The sequence below is a fragment of the Alosa pseudoharengus genome, unplaced genomic scaffold, assembly GCF_046254945.1.
Source record: "Alosa pseudoharengus isolate Yale_2024_CS ecotype anadromous, Long Island Sound unplaced genomic scaffold, YU_APseudo_1.1 YU_APseudo_1.1_scf_11, whole genome shotgun sequence".
Lineage (NCBI taxonomy): Eukaryota > Metazoa > Chordata > Actinopteri > Clupeiformes > Clupeidae > Alosa > Alosa pseudoharengus.
Window position 1 is genome coordinate 33,571,598 of NW_027468576.1, and position 22,614 is coordinate 33,594,211.

At 38.9% G+C, this 22,614-nt stretch overlaps 2 protein-coding genes across 2 annotated transcripts; one reads left to right on the plus strand and one right to left on the minus strand.

The window, feature by feature from the left end:
* The first annotated feature begins 11,229 nt into the window (after positions 1-11,229).
* On the plus strand, positions 11,230-12,707 carry LOC143116482 (vitelline membrane outer layer protein 1-like). Its single transcript, XM_076277679.1, has 4 exons — positions 11,230-11,298; positions 11,483-11,661; positions 12,044-12,141; positions 12,236-12,707. Exons 2-4 carry the CDS (start codon positions 11,509-11,511, stop codon positions 12,534-12,536), a joined length of 552 nt encoding a protein of 183 aa, XP_076133794.1. The 5' UTR covers positions 11,230-11,298; positions 11,483-11,508; the 3' UTR covers positions 12,537-12,707.
* A 316-nt stretch (positions 12,708-13,023) lies between these two features.
* Positions 13,024-16,716, minus strand: LOC143117307 (14 kDa phosphohistidine phosphatase). Its single transcript, XM_076278940.1, has 3 exons — positions 16,533-16,716; positions 15,928-16,052; positions 13,024-15,710 (listed from the first exon to the last, which is right to left on the minus strand). Exons 1-3 carry the CDS (start codon positions 16,672-16,674, stop codon positions 15,618-15,620), a joined length of 360 nt encoding a protein of 119 aa, XP_076135055.1. The 5' UTR covers positions 16,675-16,716; the 3' UTR covers positions 13,024-15,617.
* Between the last annotated feature and the right edge of the window lie 5,898 nt (positions 16,717-22,614).

Below are 22,614 nucleotides of genomic sequence, written 5' to 3' on the forward strand. Positions count from 1 at the left end.
ATTCTGCTTTAATCGCCCCTCTCTTCAGTAAAGACGTTCAGAACTGCACCAAATTTTATGTGTATGATGACATTCTCTGGGGGTATGCCAAGTTTCGTAGAATTTCATCCATGGGGGGGTCTAAAAAATTAAGTTATGTGTACATTTAGTGACTGTACACTCATTGGCCTGTAGATGGTGGTCCACACATATACACATGCACACACACACACAGGCACCCACATACTATCGGTATTAGAACGGCCGATACATAATTACAAATTCAGTAGGATTAAAAGAAAGCCAAAATAAATATTCATCATCATCATCATGGCTGCATTTCCAGTATTGGCGATAAGTAGTCGTTTGTCCACTAGATGGCGCATCGTTGCAGTGAGACGTAATTTTGTTGGAAGTTAATCTAAAGTGGGTTGGAAAGACACTACGCTTCCTACAAGGACAAGACTGTAGGCTACAGTAGTTTACGCAGAGAACGTCTAAGGGTAGGATGATTTCTGCATGACATGTAATTCCCATTTCCTCTTGAAGCCGAAATAAATCTGAGAATGGATAAACATGCTTGTTTTTTACTGCAGGTAGGCTACGTTAATCCTATCAATAGCAGAACGTAGGTAAAATAATGTTACCGTTAGCATGGTTGAGTGATGGAGGCCAATTTGATTATTGATGTATTTGTAGAAAACCATAAATGCGTTTATAGGCTACCAAGCAAATCGATAACAGCACTAATTGTATCTTTCGACTGTCATCTCATTTGCTTATGACCATAACCTAGGCTATTAACAGGAGCTAAGTGAGTCAGCCACAACACGTTCGCTACGTGATGTTTTTTTAATGGAAAATATATAGGCTACCTGAAAGATAACCTGTCTATGATGCATCCTAAACACCGGGCTGGGACATTTCTGCTCAAGGTCTCAAAAAGCATCTGAGTCAACGTTCATTCCCAAACACCCATATAGGCTACTTCAATCCTCTATTTTCAAAGGTGATTCAAGTAAGGAAGAGCATGGCTCAAAGTAAAGTAACTGAAACTACATAAATTCTTCAAAGTGAATAATTTGTGTCAACTCGCCGCAATGTAGATTTATTAACGCACCCGTGATGATCTACATCTCCATTTAAACCAGATGTTTTAGAGCGCACGTTGAGATGTATTCAGGGCAGGGCTGTACCTACACATATTTGTTGCACGTGCTACAAAAATCATTCTTTGCGATGGATGATTTAGTACCAACGTTACACCGGTCAGATACAGTTTTGCCTATGGCTATTCCGTGAGACTGAGGCGCTTTTTGTTTGTTCGAAGTGCGTGTTTAGGGTGTGAGAAGGGAGTCGATGTGCTTTGATTCCAGCTTGGTAGTTGTAGGCTATGCGATTAAAAAACACGTGTGTGTGAAGCATCCAAACAATGATAACGCTTTCATTATGGCTGCTTTAGCCACAGACCTTGAGCTGCTGTACAGTGGGTTGGGTTCCATTTAGAAGTGTCCACTTCATTCGCCCTTTCCGTGATTCACACAGCTACGTAAAATGTATTACTACTGATATACAAAACTATTAACTTTTCGCCAAGAGGTGGCAGCTTGATACTGTAAGGTGTAAGCCATTGGTTCCAAAGGAGATTTTATTTGGGTCGCCAGCATAGCCTAGTGACAATTTGTGTTGTGTAATAGGCCTAGCATAGGGCCTACCTTATATAGCTTATAGTTTGTTAACAGTCACGGTTTTGTCATAACTCCCTCTATGCATTTTTGCATTTAGAACAGCTCTAAAACCGGGGGGCGAACACGTCGCAGGGGGGGGCGCCAGTGCGTGGATATCTCAATCGCAAAATTAAACAATATTTCTATCGGGCGCCTACCATGGACTAGGTGAAAATCAAAAGATTGCGTCAAAAGATTGAGCTTAACCATGGACCTCATAGTTGCAAAATGCAAGGGAACATGAATCAGCATATTATTTGCACAAACAATAATGGACAGTAGCTCTTCAACTTTGCCCGTTAAAATGTGTATGAACAGTCTCGCAACGCATTTCATGAAGGCCCTTTTGGACATGTCAGTTATTTGCACCACTGGGTAAAACGGCATTTTGTTTTAGACTACTGGTATTTAATTTGTGCATTGACAATAAAGCTGAATATCATTTGAACTAGATGACTAAACTTATGCATATGTAGAAGAAGAAACATTCACAAAAATCCATGACATGACCTCTCTTCTTGATAGCTGTTGAAAACTGCATGGAACTGACAGGGATTGTTTTGTTTAATAATAAATAAATAAATACATTATGCTGCTACCTTCTGCTTTTCCCAAATACAATGTAGCCTACAGGTGTACCTTTCATCAGTCCAGTTGTGATTGTTTAGAGATTTTAAAGGTTTTATAACAATGCTACAGATTTTTTGGCCCAGAAACAAATCTATTCACCTTTGCAGCGCCAGTAGGCTACTTTGTGTTCGGAATGTGTGCAAACACACATTCCAAACAAGCATACACAAAAGTTTCAAGAGTGGGGGATGGAGTAGAAGATGGAGACAAATTCATTAATATGATTTATTTTCGCAGAATGGATGTACAGGACTGAGCGGCGGTCATATTTTGTACCGCTATGTGGTACATCTAGTTTTTTGATTTCTTAAAAGATTGAGCTTGGTCTGGTGAAAGCCAGACTAGCCATGGACCTCAGTTACACAATGCAAGGGAACATGAATCAGCCTATATTTGCACGAACAATAACGGACAACAGCTCTTCAACTTAAAATGTGTATGAACAGTCTAGCGACGCATTTCATCAAGGCCCATTTGGACATGTCAGTTATTTGCACCACTGGTTAGATGTAAAACAGCATTTCGTTTCAGACTACTGTTACTTAATTTGTGCATTAACAATAACGTTTCAGACTACTGTTACTTAATTTGTGCATTGACAATAAAGTAGCCTATTACATGAACTAAAGATGACTAAAATCTTATGTAGAAGAAGAAACATTCACAAAAAATCCATCCATCCAAAAATGACCTTTGTTTTTGATAGCTGTTGAAAACGGCATGGAACTGACAGAGATGTTTTTGTTTATTTATAAATAAATAAATAAATAAAATTATGCTGATACCTTTTGCTTTTCCCAAATACAATGTAGCCTACAGGTGTAAGTGACCTTTCATCAATCCAGTTGCAATGGATGGACTGTGATGAACTGCCCTACTTGTGATTGTTTAGAGATTTTAAAGGTTTTATAACAATGCTACATCTTCTTTGGCTATTCTACAATCTATTCAACTTTTCAGCACCAGTAGGCTACGTTCTGTGCAGCCGCACACACACACTCAGGCATGCCAAACAAGCATACACAAAAGTTTCAAGACTGGGGGATGGAGTAAAATATGGAGACAAATTGAAGTGTGATTTATTTTCGCGGAACGGCTGTACATGACTGAGAGGCGGTCATATTTTGTACCGCTATGTGGTACATCTAGTTTAATATGCACTCAATAATATCCTTTTCACCTACTCTTAACACAATGGAAGTTATGCTTTCTTTAAATCAATATGTGTTAGCCTTGATGCAAGTACAGTTTAATTTGAAATATTTTGTGTTAATCTTACTGCAAGTACAGCACTTTTTACACAATGCCCTAGTGTATTATGTTGTGCATTGATTCTAATCAATTTTCTTGAATTATATTGTATTATAATTTAGTATAGTGCTTTATGCTTTCAAGGGTTTTAAACAGGAGGTGTCCTTACATAATTCAAAAGAATAGACGTGTGGTCGTGGGAAGTAAAAGGTCTCACAGGAACTGACCTGCAGTGTCAGCATTGGCCTCCTCAAGTGTGACTGGCTGGGTCAAAGCCAGTCTCCTCAATTCTATTGTCCCACATGTCCAACGAATATTAGCAATCACAGGGGAAATCAAGTTTCTATTTATTTCTCACTATTCCTCACCAAGTCACTTTCTCCTCAAATTCAGCAGGCACTGCATGGATGTCAGTGCAAAACTGTCACTGCTTGTGCTAACCATTCAAATTTGCTTATGTGGGGGGGGGGGGGGGGGGGGGGTTTGTTTCAAACTTTTATTTTAAACTTTTTTCAAAACATTCAAACATTGTTTTTTTTATTTCAAACAACATTTATTTCAATTGTATTGGGGCATAGGGAGCATTTATAATGGCATTCACACATAATCACCCATAATTCACCTGGAGAGTCTGCAGGAACCTCTTACAACATTATCTGAAGATGTCACAGTGTCGAGTTTGACAGATTGCTACATGAGAGTCACAGATTAGTTTTACAAAGGAGCACCCAGTCCCATGTTTTTTAATTGTACCTTTTGTTAAGCTGAGTGCAAAACCTGACAGAGGATGAAAAGAACCTACGTGGCTCTCTCTCTCACACACACACACACACACACACACACACACACACACACACACACACACAAATAATGAAGTTGATAGTGATTCTGGTGACAAAATTAAACACTGACATCCTAGAGATGTTTATCTTATGTGACATATGAACTTCCTACAACAAGGAATATTATCACTGGTCAAATAGAATGACTGAAGGAACACATCACACCCAAAATATGAGTCTGTTCGAACCTTCACTTACGCACCATGTGACACACACACACACACACACACACACACAGTGACTAAGAGTCCAAAACAGGTATATCAGTTCATCGTTTCATTAATGAAACAAGATAGATACTAGATAGCTAGATATATGTAATAACCCATTGTGATGAATTACTGTAAAAAGCATGCTCAGCTTGGCAATTACTGTCAATGCTCCTTCATCACTTGCATGCAAATACCACAATTATACAGCAATACCACGACTTTACGTAATGTAAATCTAAATATAAAAAATGTAAAATGTAAATGTAAATGCAGAAATGTAAATGTAGGGACATCCGTCGCCTACTGGTTAGGGAATCCGACTTATGACCGAAGGGTGGCCAGTTTGATCCCTGACTGGTAGGAAAAATGTGGGTGGGGGGAGTGATTGAACAGCGCTCTCCCTCATCCACATCCATGGATGAGGTGCTCTTGAGCAAGGCACCTAAACCCCCCACTGCTCCCCGGGCGCCAGGATTAAGGCTGCCCACTGCTCCGGGTGTGTATGCGTGCTCCACTGCTCTGAGAGTGCGTGCGTGCGTGTGTATGAGATGAAGGGCAAAAAATACATCAGTTCCGAGACGTGCTCTTTATTGTGTCATCTTGGGCAGCATATGTGTCTTTGGGATCTTTGTTCTGTAAGGCCTACAGTAGCCTGTCCAGCATGATGTAAGGTGAATAGGCTACATGGTGTGCAAGGCAGAGAAGGTCGAGACTGAGGCACAGGCTGATATTATGGAAAAAAAAGTTAAAAAAAAGTTTCAAACACCTCATTAAACAATTGTATTTGACACAAAATAGTGGACTGAACAGGCAGTCACAAACATAATCCATCCCTCCATCACAAATATTGAACTGGTATAAATCTCCTACCATTGCCTTGCCTTTAATTACTAATTTGATGACTTTTAATTACTAATTTGACTGATAGGTGCAGTCGATAGGTGAATGGTGAATACATGCAAAGAGTAATAACATATTACAAGACTCTACATGGAAGATTTGTTATTTACTATAAAGCATAAATAAGACCCAGCTTTCACAGGCATGCCTTATGTTATGTGATTGCAAGGTTTGATGAATCGCATATGGTTAGTGCACCTACTGGGTCTTAATCCACCTAAAACTCTTCACACTCATGAATCTCTTGTGCATGTATTGTAGTTTAGTATAGTGCATAAAACTTACATAATTCACAAGAATAGACGTGTGGTCGTGGGAAATAAAAGGTCTCACAGGAACTGACCTGCAGTGTCAGCATTGGCCTCCTCAAGTGTGACTGTGGCCGGGCCAAAGCCAGTCTCCCCTGCTCAGACACCAGCCACAACCACAAAGTAGCACAACGTGCTGAACAATTCTATTGTCCCACATGTCCAACGAATATTAGCAATCACAGGGGAAAGTTTGTATTTTTTTTTTATACACTTTATTTCCTATTATTCCTCACCAAGTCACTTTCTCCTGAAATTCAGCAGGCACTCATTGGATGTCAGTGCAAAACTGTCACTGCTTGTACTAACCATTCAAGTTTGCTTATGAGCCAGGAGTGAAATAACGTGGGGGGAGATTATTTCAAACTTCACCATTTATTTCAATTGTATTGGGGCATAGGGAGCATTTATAATGACATTCACACATAATCACACATAATTCACCTGGCCTGCCTGGAGAGTCTGCAGAAACCTCTTACAACATTATCTCAAGATGTTACAGTCTGGAGTTTGACAGATTGCTACATACTTGCTATATTGCAATATTAAAGGAGAACCCAGTCCCATGTTTTTTTTATTTTACCTTTTACCAGCTAAGCTGCAAACCTGACAGAGGATGAAAAGAACCTACATGGCCCACTTACACACACACACACACACACACACACATACAACAAAGTTGATACTGAGTCTGGTGACATAATTAAACACTGACATCCTACAAATGTTTATCTTATGTGAACTTCCTACAACAAGGAATATTATTGCTGGTCAAATAGAAAGGCTGAAGGAACACATCATCACACCCAAAATATGAATCTGTTGGAACATTCACACATTACGCACCTTGTGCGTAACACACGCACGCAGATGCAGACTCACACACACACATACACACACACACATGCACACATGCACACACACATTTCATTGTTTCACAAATGAAACTCGATAGATACTAGATAGCTAGATAGATGTAATAACCCAATGTGATGCATTAGAAAGCATGCTCAGCTTGGCAATTTCTCTCAATGCTCCTTTTGCATAAACCGCATTATATAGCAATACCACAAGTTTACAATCATACAACAACCACAAGGAGATAACAAACAACTATAAAAGAGTATATGATACCAAAGCCAAACAAAAACGGAAAAAATAATGGAATAGAAAGATAAAAGTAAGAATACTAATAGAAAAGCAAGAGAACTGTATAACAGCCATATCGCCTATTCCCTTAAATTGGTCTACTGATACAAACTGATGTAATTTTAGTAATTCTTGGAATTTGTTTCATTTATTAATTTACGAGACCCAGATTTGGTCTGAAAAAAAAAAAAAAAATAGTATCGTTGTGACATGTTTAGACATCTTACTTAACCTTCTCCTGACAGCTGCAACTCATTTATAACAGTTAGATAGATAGATAGATAGATTGATAGATTGATAGATAGAGATACTTTATTGATCCCCAAGGGGAAATTCAAGGTCTCAGTAGCATACAGACATAACACACAACATGCACTTACAGCAGAATATAAGTATATAAATATAAAAAAAACACTGAACAATAAACAATAAAGACAGTAGAAGATACTTAATATACTAAATCAAATATCCACATAGATATAAAGAAGCATTGCCACACAAGTGCTCAAAGTACTCTCACTCCATGTTGTACATTGCATCACATCAAATGTGGATCTGCTGTTAAGACTCACCATCAAAGACATAAAAGAAAACGTGTAAACAACAACATTCCTTTATTGTATGTTTTGAAGTGGTATCTCAAAGAGCTTGACATGAAAGGCATTAATGCACAACAGTGCAGACCTTTTTGTACTTTGAAGACATTTAGGATAAAGATGTCACTTGGTAGCCTGTATAACAATGCATCTACTGAGAATTATTCAGTATGTGTGTTACGAGTTGTGGTACATTAATGCAACATGGTGTGTTTCTGTGTCCTAAGAGACGTGTGAACTGAGGTCAGTGTGTAACCTGTTTGTCTGTGTCATCAGTTGTTTTGAGTTATGTGTTATACAATGTACACACTGGGTGATATCATAAACCAAATACATCTTCTGTTACATGTGCGACACAAGCTTACGGGCATTTGTGTAACATGCACAAACAAACTGTGGGGCCCTGCAGGATGTCTGTTGCATCATTTTACAGCACTGATGCTACAATCAACAGGCATTAATACTTTCTCTCTCCCTCTCTCTTTCTCTCTCTCAAATTCCAATTCAAAGATGCTACATTAGCATGACTGTTTTAGTACAGTGTTGCCAAAGCAACAAACAACACAGTAGTATCACAAAAGAAAGAAACTAGAGATACAGTAATGTGGGTATAAACATGTAAACACAGAATAAACAGTAGCAGAAATAATATGATAGATACACTAGGGGTGTTTGTGTGTGTGTCCCTCTCACTCTCTGTATTGATCACCAAATGTATGACAGTTGATTTTCACTCAACATTGGTCTAAAACACAAGGACACCAGTTTGTAACTGTTGATTTTAAATAATAGTTATATATAATATATTGTAAATATTAGTTAAACCAACACAGATAGTTGAAATGCATACGTTTGGCTGTGACAGGCCCATGCTGCAAGTGGTGAAGCATATGACATTACAGCTCAGCAGGTCATCTGGAGACCACTGGCATCCATATTTGACTTGTTTACCTGTGACATTGTATATAACACTTTTTGTTGCTGTTGTTGAAGTGCTTGTTGAGGAATTGGTTCAAATTGATGTTGATTCAGTTGTAATACTGTAAGCATTATCTAAGCTAGAGTCATGTCTTAATCTTTTATAAGTCAGCCTCTATAAAAGTCAATACATACAGTACAGGCCAAAGGTTTGGACACACCTTCTCATTCAATGCGTTTCCTTTATTTTCATGACTATTTACATTGTAGATTCATCAAAACTATTAATGAACACATGTGGAATTATGTACTTATTAAAACATGTCTTATATTGTAGTTTCTTCAAAGTTGCTATTTTTTTTAATTTAATACCATATTCAGCAAGCCATAACTTGACAAATATTCATCTGTGGGCCAAATAACTTTGCATTCATTCGTAGTTTTGATTCCTTCAGTGAGAATCTACAATGTAAATAGTCATTAAAATAAAGAAAACGCATTGAAATGAGAAGGTGTGTCCAAACTTTTGGCCTGTACTGTATATATATAAAATATAATTGTGACACATTAAGACACAATACTACCTGGTTAACGTGTCACACTTTTATTTAAATATAGCCTAGTTATATTTGCTTTTATGCATTTCTATAATAGCATATTTATATACAGTGGCTTATATTCAGCAATGAGAATAATGCCCAGCAGTGAGACTAATGTTTGGCCCATGCATGTCAATAATTAAGATTCAAAACAGTTTCAATACTGTAGATCTGTCCCATCCTCATTCCTTTTTCCCTAGTTAAACATCATTTGGATGGTGTGGGACATTGTCCAGAATCAGATAAGTTTTCTAAATGAGTTCCCGTCATAGGCCACTAGAAATCACTCCTATAATTAGTTCAGCAGAGATCATAAGCTCTGGGAATGAGCCAGGCCAGAGTTTTCCTGGCAGAGCTTGACTGGTCGAGGTGCTTGAACAACAGAATACTGGAATAGTTTCCAGAAACATGATGAGCCCACGAGGAGTCTTCCTGCTAAAATCAAAGCAGTTACGAGAAGGTCCGAACCGCGCCTGGTTAAAGGGAACCTCTTAGGCCTACTTAAGTGAGAAGTTAAAGACTCAGCGCTGGATAGGTAAATGTTCAAATGGGAGATGATGAGACACGGATCATAAGTACAATACATTTTATATTGATATCAGAGTTTCAAGTTTAAGAAATCAACTGTGCCGTATCGTGTAAGAGCCATTTATAGTCACCTTTATTATTTATGGATTTATTGGGTTACTTGGAGGTGAAGTGCACTGGGTGTTAGTCACCTGAATAGACAGGTGTATATTTGGTATTCATTGATTAATAGAAAAAGGTTTGGATGGCTGTTCTTACCGTAGCCAACAAAATGTCAACACACTACAGCACTAATATACAGCAATACAGTGCCGTTTGAAATCACCAGCAGCACCGGGTTTCATCTAGGCCTCTATCAAAACTTGGACTTTGCAATGGAGCTATTGCTACGCGTTTAAGAACACGTTGCCATCCACACAGCGGATAAGATAGCCTCCACACATATATTACACATTTTCTGTAATTGTAACTGTAAGAACCGACAGGGCATCAGCTTGAAAAATAGCCTAATGATTGTTCTTGTAAAAAAAAAGTCAGACTTCTGCCGCCTCTGATGCTGCTCTATTATTCTCCAAAGCCCGTGGGGTTTGCCAGAGGAAAGCGCTACTCCATCAAGCCGCATCCTTAACATCCGGCTGGCTGCGTGTGGGTCAAGGCTGCTTTGGTCATTCTGTGACGGTCTTTCTCTTCAATGCTACTGCTCTGTGTTGTGTGCAATGCATTCTGAGGAGCAGGAGAAAGTGTTGATTGGTTCAGGTCTTGCTCCATTTATGACAAAATGCTTTACATTTTGATATTAAGCAAGAAATTATGTAGGCCTACTCATTTCATTACCAAGCCAATTTAATACCCAGGGCTCTAATTTGTTTCACACGGTATGTGCAATGTACATGCACAAACTAATACTGATTTAATGAACTGGGCAAAACTTTTGGCTAATTTTATACCTTGCAACGCTATGCTACAGCACACAGACAAAGAAGTTCTCAGTGCATGAATGCATTTAAAGTGACATCCTTTACATAAAACTTCTAAAAATCCGCAATGCTTTGTTTAATCAAAACTGAACTGGACTTGGGACAAACCTATTCTTTAGTCCGTATAGGAGTGAAAACAAGATCGTTACATTTTTTAAAACAATTTTCTGATGTATGAACTATGGTCTATCAACTGTTTTTGCTCTGCTCTGCTACATTTTTATGTTTCTTTTTTGTTGTTACAAAAGTTGTGGTGTGTGCTGCTGATGGTACACCATAAATACTATATTCATTAACTATTCATGGACATTTCTTGATCCATTCCCATGGCACAGTCCTATCCTCAAAGGCAAGAATCTAAGACTCAGTGTGCAGATCGTTTGGGTGAGGAGCCTGGCTGCAGAGTTGTATTGTACAAAACCTGGGGGACACCATGAGTGACAGGGGACTTGGGAGACTGATGTGGACCAAGTGTGACAAACTGCTTTCTGTTGGCTGATGTGTAAAACAATGTTTGGGTGTCAATGTTTGTAGTGTTCAATCAACCAAACATTTTTCTGGTGAAATATTTACATATTACGCAGAATCACCATTACAATGGATATATAGGTCCACTGCAGCACTCTATCTTTACCACAGCAACCAGATCACAGAAGAAAAATATCATCATCTGGGACTACAGGTAAATAGCAGTCTTCTATCTTTTTTCTAATGCTCACTATCTCCTTGTCAGGATTTCTTGTCTCAAAATAACTTTTATGTGCCTCCTTATTAATTAAGAAACAATTACTTGTAGGCTATATCTTTAATAATTTAAGACATTTTTTAAATATAAATTGTGTTGTGCTAAATTATGCCCTTTCTAGGATTATCTTTTGCAAATTCAGGAGGGATGTCTCTCATCTTTGGTCTTTTGGTCATCCTTCCACTGGCCTTCCCTGCAGAGGGGAGCCTCATCAGCGTCACCAATGGAGGACGCTGGGGCAGATGGGGTGGCATGACAAAATGCCCCTGTGGCTATCGTGCTATTGGCTTCTGTCTTAAGGTGAAATAAATCTGTTTTCAGTTTTTGAACTTTAATCATTGCATTTTGGTAAGATACTGGATCTGTTTAACATGTTTAATCACTATTTTAAGTAGCTGTCACATCTGAAACGTGAACTACATTACTTTTGGTAAGACGCCGAAAGTTTTAAATCTTTTAAAGTAACAAGTAACTAAACCTGTCCATCAAATATATTTCTAATATTTCCCTCTGAAATGTAGTGTGCAAAATAGTAGTTCAGTGCAGTACTCTATGTACTTAGTTACCTTTCTACACTACATCTTGCAACATTGCAATGCTGTATGATCTACACCTACATTCATGATATTACCAGAGTCTGTCTTGACTGTCTCCTTGGTTGCCTTTCTGGTTGCCCCTTCAGGTGGAAAGGGCACAGGGCGGCGGAGATGACACGGCACTTAATTCAATCGGACTTCTTTGCAAACACACACAAACTCGTTCAATATTACCATATGGACGGTAGGTTCATAACCTGTGGACAGCATAATTCGAGTCTATTTGACCAGCTACTGCTAAGTTGGCGAATGTTATGACTTGTTTTCTTTTTTTGTAGATGGGGGCGGTGGACTCCAGCAAAGGTGTGCCGCAATGATGGATACCTTACGTCCTTCAGACTCCGCGTGGAGCGTCCTCAGGGTGGTGGAGATGACACGGCTGCCAACAACATTGTGTTCCGGTGCAGCACTGGAGAGGTTCTGACGGGTGCTGGCATGCACTGGGGCACATGGGGTGGATGGAGTGGCCAGTGCTCTGGGGGAAGGGGAATCTGCGGTGTTCAGATGAAAGTCGAACGACCACAGGGCTGGGGAGACGACACTGCCCTGAATGATGTCAGATTCCAGTGCTGTCAGTGAAGTCAGCTTCATTACGCAGTGCGTGCATAGTGGACTAACTCAGCAGTTATCAGTAGCTTTCTGCTTTGTTGATCTATAGGCTCCATCTTTTAATTGCATGCAGCTCTAAATGCTGTTGAGAATCATTTCACCCATTCAGCTCAACTTCTATCAATAAATTCTGAAGCATTACCCAGTCTCTTCTATTATTGCATGTGCTATGTGGGCACACACACACACACACACACACCACTCTTATTCTAGCTTTCTGTTTTGGCTCAGTTTTAGGGCACAAAGGTAACTGTCTTACAACCCAATTATGATCTGCATTATGTAGCATTTCAATCATATAAAATATAACAAATCTAAATATGAATGAACTGGAAAATGAGCTGCAAATAGTTACAATTAATGTATACAATTAATATTAGATTAGTTACACATCTCACCATACCTACAGTGGCATGGTTCTAAAGCCAGAGGAGGACAGAAGTATCCATGCTACAGGTCCAGACATTTTGAAACAACTTCCATTTAATTGGGAAGGTTACAGGGAATTCCTTTTTCATTCAGTTGATACACATGGTTCCTATCCACTTCAAAAAATAAAATACAAAATGAAACTGAAAACCACCACCAAAAATGTTTGCTTTCACTGCAGAAATGACAGCATTCTGGAAGGCCACACCAAGCACTGGACACCACCTCTATCAGTGTTTCTCAAACTTTTTCAAACCAAGGACCACTTAACCAATAAAAAAAAAAATCACAGACCACCTAGCTAAAAAAACAGTAGACCTACTTCAGCAGTATATTACACAATAGACCTACTCACTTAACCACCTTGGTTATTGTCATTGCACATTGTGTCAGAGGATTCATACTGTATGATTTAACTGGTATAGCTTACATAGGCAGTGTTGCAGAATTGTTTGGATTCACATACAAGTTGGTTCAATACTGCAAACAACTCATCTATATTATATTTTACCACGTCTGCTCGTGGACCACTTGGGATAGCTTGCGGACCACCAGTGGTCCCCAGACCACACTTTGAGAAACACTAGTTTAAATCAACTGATTGGTAGCAAGGGAACCAATGCAGTGGGGGTGTCGAAAGGCTTTGTTTACTCTGTCTCACACAATGAACTCAACATCAATGTAAGAATGTAACTTCATCTCCAAAGAAATAGTCTATTGTCTTTGTCTAATTCTTGAAATAGTCTTCTACTCCTTGCAGGGTTTCAGGAGAAACGGGGCAGACAAGACTTTTGTAAGCAGGAATATTTTCCTCTTCTGAGGTTTTTAGGAGGTGCAGAGGCACAGAAACAGCACAACCCCCTGAAGTATTGCGAGTAGGCCAGGTTTCACAACGAGGCAGTGATGGTGGTGATACTGTAACACTGATAGAGAATTAAGGATAACGGCCACGAGGTGTCCCGATATACGGAATTAATGGACGAGGCGGAGGCAAAGAATTCCACAACACAAAGCAGACTGCCAATTGAATATGTCTAATATTAGGCTGAGGATATGAGCAGTTAAGAATGGCTTTGTTCACAGTTTTAATGAGATACGTTACCTTTCCCCCCAATTTTTGATTTGTGAGATCGACCCATTTAGTTGACAGTTTACACTCTAACAACCTAGTGAAGGGGCTTGGAGTAATCATGACAGGAATTTCCTGTCTGCAGACAGCCTCCCTCCAGCCGATCATGGCAAGTCAAAGCCCTATGCTCTTTCTGAAGACCTTAGGATACAAGGGCATGCTGGGATTGTTTGGCCGGATCTGTGGAAGGAAGGAAAGGAAGATCTACAATATGTACACCAGACCAAGTCTTGCTACAATTGAATCAGTATTATCTTGATTTAGAGAAGGAGTTATCATTTCCTTTGTCTCTCAGATGGAAATGTTTAAAAATACTGATAGAAATCTGAAAAGTGGACATGAGAGGAGAAAACAATGGAACAGAAATCCCACAGGGAGCTTTTAGATGGATTTTCCACTATTTTCCATTAGGTGTGGATGTTTTCATCTCATTAATGAAAACACATAACTGCTGAAAATTGTGTGAATAGAAAATAAATACCTTTTGTTGGTTTCTAAAGTTGGCTGCATGAACAGGGTCTGAATCATAGATGGACAGCTAGTGTTCAGTTTGAACTGTTTATTACCTCCACTAGGAGACTATGGGCTCTATTGTGCACCCAGCGCAAAGCTTATTCTTATCATACACTCAATAAAGTGTTGACTTTTCACCATGCGCTCCTCTTTTATTAAACCTTGCGCCCAGGGGGGTGGTAATTAGCAACATAAGGTGTGGTCTGGCGCATGATCCAAAAACGGTTATTTTACACCCTCTAAAAATCATTACACCACTGAACAAGAAAAACCTTGTCTAAAGCAAAAGGTGCATATAAAGCACAGCTGAAGATGCATGGTCACAAGATGTAAGCAGCAACTCCTCTGCAGGTTAAATATCATCAAATGGTGGAGCGCTTCCAACTCAAATTTAGTTTCACTTTTGCTAATGTTCTGAGATCTACTCTATTTACTATTAAAATACTGTTACAAGGATTTTCTTTCTCTAATAATATTGTTCCTTTTACAAAGCAAATAATCACTGTCCATACATTTTGCTTTAGGGATGGCCCAATCCATCTAAGTGACTAGTGAGGTAAGATTAAGAAAGTAAGTAGCAGATTCTGTCACTTTGTCTAAAACCAGAGGAAAGAGGGGTGTGTTTTCCTAAAGACATTCTGCAGAGCCCGATAGCCCCTGGACTACTCTGCAAACAAAGAGGACTGCTGCCCTGCATCACTAGTGTTAGTCATCCCTGAGATCAACACGTCAAAAAACTGCTTTGATGGCCATTATTTATTTGTGCAAAATATTATCCCTTTTATTTCCCTTAGAGCTTAAAGGGGAAAAAAAACACTCAACAAATTAGAGTTTTGAGACAATGATTAATTCATTAACACAACATTTAACTATATCTTTTTTTTATGTCCAGTGGGCTCTCGGGAACAGCACTAGCCTTTCAAATGGCTTCAGTTGTGATTAGCAATCCCTAAAGAGAAGTACAGAAATATAGATCAATCTTATTTCTTATCATCAGACCAGGTTATTTCATAGTCCTTGAATACTGGTTTCAGCTTCTCCACTGTCACGGCATGATCAGCCTTTCCATAGCCCTGCACACAGTAAAGCAAATGTCAATTTAACCACAAGCCTAAAAGCAAAACACATTTTCAATGAAATTAACTGAATAAAGCAGCATAGCAATAACTAGGTGTTTTACTCAATGTATATAATACTGCAATGCAGACACTATGTGTGTTGTTGTTATTTGAATAGATGTAGGCTACTATTAAATACTAGGCTACTGTATGGCTTACTGTCAATGCTTACAGTTGATTCTCCAAACACCCGCAGCTTCTTCTCTTGATTGCTATGTTCAATCTTGCCTCCCCCAAGACAGACACATTCCAGCCCAAGGGCTTGCATGGCTGGATTCACTTTTTCAAAGATGTGGTCTACAAATTCAGTGCACATAGGCTATTATTACCTTCAGGATTAATGTATTTGCCTAGCAGAGGTGAAAAAAAAAACTCTTAATATGATTGCCTAATAAGCCTATAATATCTAGGCAAACGTTACATAGGCTTAATTATGCCTATTAATATATTTAAGCGAATTTACAACCAGTGGCCTAAATGTAGGCTAGTCAAAATAGGCTCATGATACAGCGAGTAAAAACAAGTGAGTTAACCACTCTTAACCAATGGAAATACTCTCCAAAATAACGTTTTCTTAGGCAGGCTATATTCTTTCAAAACAGTTTCTCATTCAAGTTGACTTGTTAGAGGGTTGTCGGTTGTTTCGCTTAGTGTAGTCCTGCTTATGCCGACTCAAATTATTTTCAGTTACCTTTAAGGCAGGCTACGCCGCAGCTCATTCAACTATAAAGCAACATTGAAAGCTCATATATCTCGACGTTTTACGTGCAAACTTACTGTGGAATTCTGCACTTTTCGTGCCTCTAACAATGTCTTTGTGAGCCTCTCCATCTTTCACTTTTAACCTCACCAGTATGTATTTGAACTTTCCGTCGGAATCTATTTCAACGTCGGGAACTTTGTTCAGAACGTCTGCCATAGCCTACTCACTCGCTGTTAGCCTGCCCTGAACTTGTCTGGCATTGGCAACCTGCCACCCATGCGCAAGCGCCTACACGTTGTGCTGTAGTAGCCTGGTTTACCTTATCGGGTCACTTGGGTAAAGTATCATCAACACTTTTCCATAAGATTTTCATGCGAATTAATTAACTCATAATTCGATGTCATTTTGAGCGATGGGATTCTTTCCATTAACAGAACAATTCTAGCGAATTAAAATTATGACTACCGCGCTGGATGGTTTCCAATCAACAAATGTAGCGAATGGACGCCTGTAGCGAATTAATCAAAGTTAGCTAATGGGACACTTAGGCCTACATGTTGCACATTTTTACCCAGTGTCCAAATGCAATGTTCCATAGCGATTTCATTTCCCCCCTGAGGATCACACAAAACGTCAAGCCCAATTTTCATGAAAACTGGCGGAATGTTCTGAATCGCCGGGCAACTTAATAGTAACTTCCACAATGTTGCATTAAATGTATTTGGTCTGCATGTAGGCTATATATCTGCACTCTCAAAATGATCTACCTTCGAGATGTCTTCAACATTACATTTTGCGTGTCCTCCTCATTGCTGCAGATCAGACATCCCGCCGGTAATTTAGTCGCAATTATGGCGGTGAAGGCAAACTGTGGTGGAATGTAGTCAGTCTCATATGCCATGTATTTGCCAGGAGATGAAACATGATTCAAGTGGAATAATAATATTTAGAGCTGAAGGAGATGGAGCTGGGCTGTTGTGAACCTGAGGAGGCGGAGCTACACCAAAGAGTTTTTTGTACCTTAAAATAATGTTTCCAAAATCGTTTCAGTGGTTCGTGAACTTGTAACAGGGTGAACGGCACTTTTGCATTCGCTTCACGGCCTTCTATCGGCTATAACCGCACTATGTAAGTTTGCCAGATCGGGTAGCGGATCTGTAGTTCGGTGGATTGAGACATAAGAAACTACAAATTTGACTTGCAGCTGATGTTGCAATACATCATACTTTAATAAAATCAGGCAACTTTCTCTACCTTGTGTGTGGACATCGTTATTTGCAAAGTCGGTGCTGGATAAACAAATAGCGTGCGTGCAACAGCAATGTTGCTTTAACCTCTGCATGCCAAACTTAAAGGAACCGTATGTAAGAAATGAACTTTTTTCCCCCTTGAATTTCCCCTGGGGATCAATAAAGTATCTATCTATCTATCTATCTATCTATCTATCTATCTATCTAAATGTATATCAATTAATCATAAAATGGCCCTGATTTGTCACTAGACATTAATAAATCATGTTCATTTTAAATACTTATATCACTAACAACAGTAGTCCGGCCAGGATATTGTCATGTAAAAAGTGAAGTTGCAGCCCTCAACTGATGTTGATGTTGTCATGTTGTGTTTTGGCCTGATGCACCACCCTCCACCTATCTACTAATCACAAAGTCAGTAGTGTTTCGGCATCCGGGTTGCCAGCTCTGCCAGTCAGGGAGGGGGATACACTACATTAATTTGAAAGTGATTGCAGTTTTGGCCACAATCTTACATAGCCTACGGTTTCTTTAAGACTAACTACCTAGACTAACCTAGACCAATTGTTGATTTGTGTATTGTCATACATTTAGGCTACTTTAAAACCAAACATGCAGTCTGCAAAACAATTACAAAGAAGACAAGTCGTAGGCCTAATCAAAAGGGCACAATCATCTGAAATGGCATCAGAGTGAATCATGCATTTTTTCTCCATCAGAAATTACACATGGCTTTTTGCCAGTCTCTCAGTCTCTAGCCCCCACACCCATGCTGTCTGTCTCTCTGTCTCTCAACTCACTTTCACTTCCTGACCAGCACCGAGGACTTTCCCATAAACGGAAGGCTAGTTTTCTCTCACCGCACTGCCTTCCCAGAACCGCATTCTTAGGCCATTGTTAGTGGCACACACAAGCAGAGAAACGCAAACACTAATTTCCCTCAAATATTGTGCATTACTATAAGTGCAAGGCAAAGCATCCTTGCACCGGGGTTCTGAATGTTTATGTTTTCATCCAACAGAATGAGTGATGCTTTTCACTAATTTCATATGGTGGTTTAGACCCTCTGATATCATCTTACCAACTGCTTGGAGCTGCATATTTTAGAAACAGTATATTTGATAGCAATTTTTCCCTTTTGGTATATATTGTGACAATGTTACAAGAACAATGTTTCATGATGAGGCTCATTTACTAAGAGTGGGTATATGAAACCTGCGTTGTGTTGAACCTGCGCGATTCAGCCCTGCACACGCCCGGACTTGAACCCGCGAACAGCAGCACTTCGGATCGGGAGGCGAGCGTGCTGACAGTTGAGCCCAGGCTAATGGCTCGCATGCCAGCAGCACTCTTGAGGCGTCGGGGAGTGAGGTTTACCAATGTTCCACAAGCACAGCTAAGCTAGCTGGCATCCGTTACATATATGTAGATAGATAGATAGATAGATAGATAGATAGATACTTTATTGATCCCTAGGGGAAATTCAAGGTCACAGTAGCATACAGACAACATACACACACACATTCAGTAACAGCAGAAAAAGTAATTAAAAGTATATAATATAAAAAACACAACTAAGCAATAAGGACTGTATATACTAAATATACTAAAATACAATTTATACTAAATAAAACTTAATAAAACTTAATCTCAATCAATTCTAAAAAACAGTATCCACATAGTGGGTGATTAATCAATCAGGTGCGCTTGCAATGACTGAAGCAGGGACTGAGCCTGTGGTCCTCTGTGCATAAGGTAAGGTAAGGTGCTCTTTGTGAATGAGTGTCATGGTGATGGTGCAAATGAGTAAGTCAAAAGTCATGTGTCGCAGGATCAAAGAACAGAGGTCACATGCAGGCAACCTTGCCTCTTGAGTAAACAACAGCACAGCCAATGTTGGGGTTAAGGACAGTGGCCTCCTCTTCTCTGGAAACAATGAGGATGCTGACAATGCAAAACCAGAGGTGTTCACTCAAGGAAATACCTTCTGGTATGACAGAAAGACAGCAACAAAAAGCTACCGACTGCAAGAGAACTAGGAGTCAAACATGCACATTAAATCATATTATGACTCTTGTATTGCTGTGAATGTGGATGCCTTTGTCTGTTTACTACACAGAAAACAGGGGTGTGACACAATATCCATTAACACTAAGGCTAACTGTAGAGCTTGTGCCAGTATGATTCCTTCGGCTACATTACATACAAACCAATAATTACATGCACACCAATAATTACATTCATACCATATACAGCAAAATAATGCCTTAGATGCCTAAACTTTATTTAATGTTTTCTATATACAGTTCACAGTATTTTCTATAAATGTATTAATTTGATAGATACTCTAAAGTGGATTTTAAACAACAACAATGTGAATACTATTACTATCACTACTACTACTACTAGTAGGCCCTTAAGGGAAGAGGAAAGATAGACTTCTCCGCATAGTTTGTCTGCCTCTTCACCCCCTCCATGTTTGGATACTGTCTGTCCACTAGCCACTTTTTACCACTGTTTTTCTGCCTCACCGTTTGTGTGCTATATTAGCACATATGCATAACCTTTATGTCACAGCCGAACTGTGGCCACACTTATACCTTTTCTTAATATAGTTATATATATAGATATATATAGACTTTATTCTTGCACTGTTGCACTGTTGGACTTACTCATTTGCACCATCACCATGATGACACTCACTCACACAGAACACCTTACCTTACCTTACTATGCACAGAGAATCACAGACTAAGTCCCTGCCTCAGTCATTGCAAGCGCCTCTTGATTGATTAATCACCCACTATGTGGATACTGTTTTTAGAATTGATTTAGATTAAGTGTTATTTAGTATCATTTGTAATTTAGTATATTTAGTATATTCTTTATCTTCTACTGTCCTTATTGCTTAGTTGTGTTTTTTATATTATATACTTTTAATTACTTTTTTCTGCTGTTAGTGAATGTGTGTGTGTCTGTATGCTACTGAGGCCTTGAATTTCCCCTGGGGATCAATAAAGTATCTATCTATCTATCTATCTATCTTGGCCTATCACTACTACTACTACTACTAGGCCTACTGATAATAATAATAATAATAATAATAATAATAATAATAATAATAATAATAATAATAATAATAACAATTTGTATTTATTATAAAGGTAGGCAAATAAAGGGTGTAGACTGGAGTGTGTAGAGTTAATGCATGTTTGTGTGACAGCAAAGCACCAGCAATGCACTTTCCTTTAGTGAGTTTAGTAGCTCATTCACACGTTAGATAATGTAATCAGTCTGGATTTCCTGATTCAAATAAGAGAAGAGATTGTCCGCCAGTCATTATCAGAAAATAAGTCCCGACAGGGTGAACAAGACCTTGACGCGAAAGCGGAATGATATGAAAGATGTGAATAAGAATCCTTGACAGCAGTCTCTGTTATACATAGCAACAGTCTATTTACGTTAATGGAGTCCAGTCAAGTTAATGGAGCATTCTACAGCATTATGAAGACCTGTGCAATAAGATCCAATAATGTTCAGTGGAAGCTGAATTACACACACAATAACATTTTCCTGAGGTCAATTTGTAGGCTAATACTTTGAATAAACAGCTTTTAGTAATAACAGTAATATTTGTGAAAAATAATGGCATGGTGACTTAATGATCTCACTTCAATCTTGATTACAGTAAATTGTGAATTAACCATCAGTTAACAAACACTGAAATATTCACTTTATTTATTTATTGATTCATTACAGACATTTGTCAGTGGGTACTTTCAACCCAGATATCCAAAACCCGACTTTAAGAACAAAATCAACAAAATGAGACAAGTTAACACTAGCCAACTCAAAGCTGATGAGCTACTTACTAAAATAAAAAAATATTGAACATGGAGGCAGTGCTGCAGATGTGGAAATGAATGGAAATTACTGGATTTGATTGAACAGATTGGAATGATGGGATTCCTCATTTGAGTAGGTCATGTTGTCATTTGGAATATGAACATTAAAGGTTAACTGAATTAAATCTGGATTGTCTGCCAGCTATGGTGTGGTGTGGTGATCCTCTCTACAGTAAAAGTAAAAAACAATACTTTCTCATGCACATAACAGCATATCTGAATAGGAACAATGGAGACAAGTTGTCGCCGTGTTTATGTGTTGACACCACACTCCAGGCGCCTGATCAGTCTTTCATTGCCCAACTCTGATGAGCCATTTCCTTCCCTCCAGACCCCATAGGAAAAAAAGATCCCCTTTCCACTAACACAAAAAGGAAACACACTATTTCACCTACTGAATATCTTAAAATAGAATGCCAAGTGCCAAGAAGGTGTATGATTAAAGCAAATCAAAATAATACCAGTTCACTTTTTCACCCTAACAGCCCATTTCATTTTAAATCTCTAAAACACTCACAGGGAAGTTCATGACAGTTAAAATAGCCATTGAAATAAAATGAAACCTCAAAAGTGTACATATGTCGAATGTCAGCATTTAAAACAAACCATTCTTTGTTTTCTCTTTCACTTGTCATTATTTAAGCATAGGCTTTCTGTTACTTCTCAACAACTATGCAATGACCCTGCATGGCAGCCCCTGGCAAATCTATCTATCTATCTATCTATCTATCTATCTATCTATCTGTCTGTCTGTCTGTCTGTCTGTCTGTCTGTCTGTCTATCTATCTATCCTTATCACCCTGCATATAGTCCTTCGTCTCCTCTCTCACATCTTCACACACCTTTCTCTTCTCTCCCTCTTTGCATTCCTTTTCCTTTGCTGGTCTCTCTGCATAATGTTATCGCTTATGTTACTTTACGGCATTTCATATCAGAATGACTAAAAATCCAGACGCCTACTGTGGAAATGTTTTCACATGGATAAAGCAGGAGCCCAA

Bases quoted from the DNA above. Each gene is read 5' to 3' on its own strand.
- LOC143117307 (XM_076278940.1), bottom strand. From the start codon at position 16,674: ATGGCAGACGTTCTGAACAAAGTTCCCGACGTTGAAATAGATTCCGAC. The intron at 16,053-16,532 runs GTAAGTTTGCAC...CTGAATTTGTAG, and splicing joins GAAAAGTGCAGAATTCCACA to ACCACATCTTTGAAAAAGTG. The intron at 15,711-15,927 runs GTAAGCATTGAC...TACTGTGTGCAG, and splicing joins GGGTGTTTGGAGAATCAACT to GGCTATGGAAAGGCTGATCA.
- LOC143116482 (XM_076277679.1), top strand. From the start codon at position 11,509: ATGTCTCTCATCTTTGGTCTTTTGGTCATCCTTCCACTGGCCTTCCCT. The intron at 11,662-12,043 runs GTGAAATAAATC...TTGCCCCTTCAG, and splicing joins CTATTGGCTTCTGTCTTAAG to GTGGAAAGGGCACAGGGCGG. The intron at 12,142-12,235 runs GTAGGTTCATAA...CTTTTTTTGTAG, and splicing joins TCAATATTACCATATGGACG to ATGGGGGCGGTGGACTCCAG.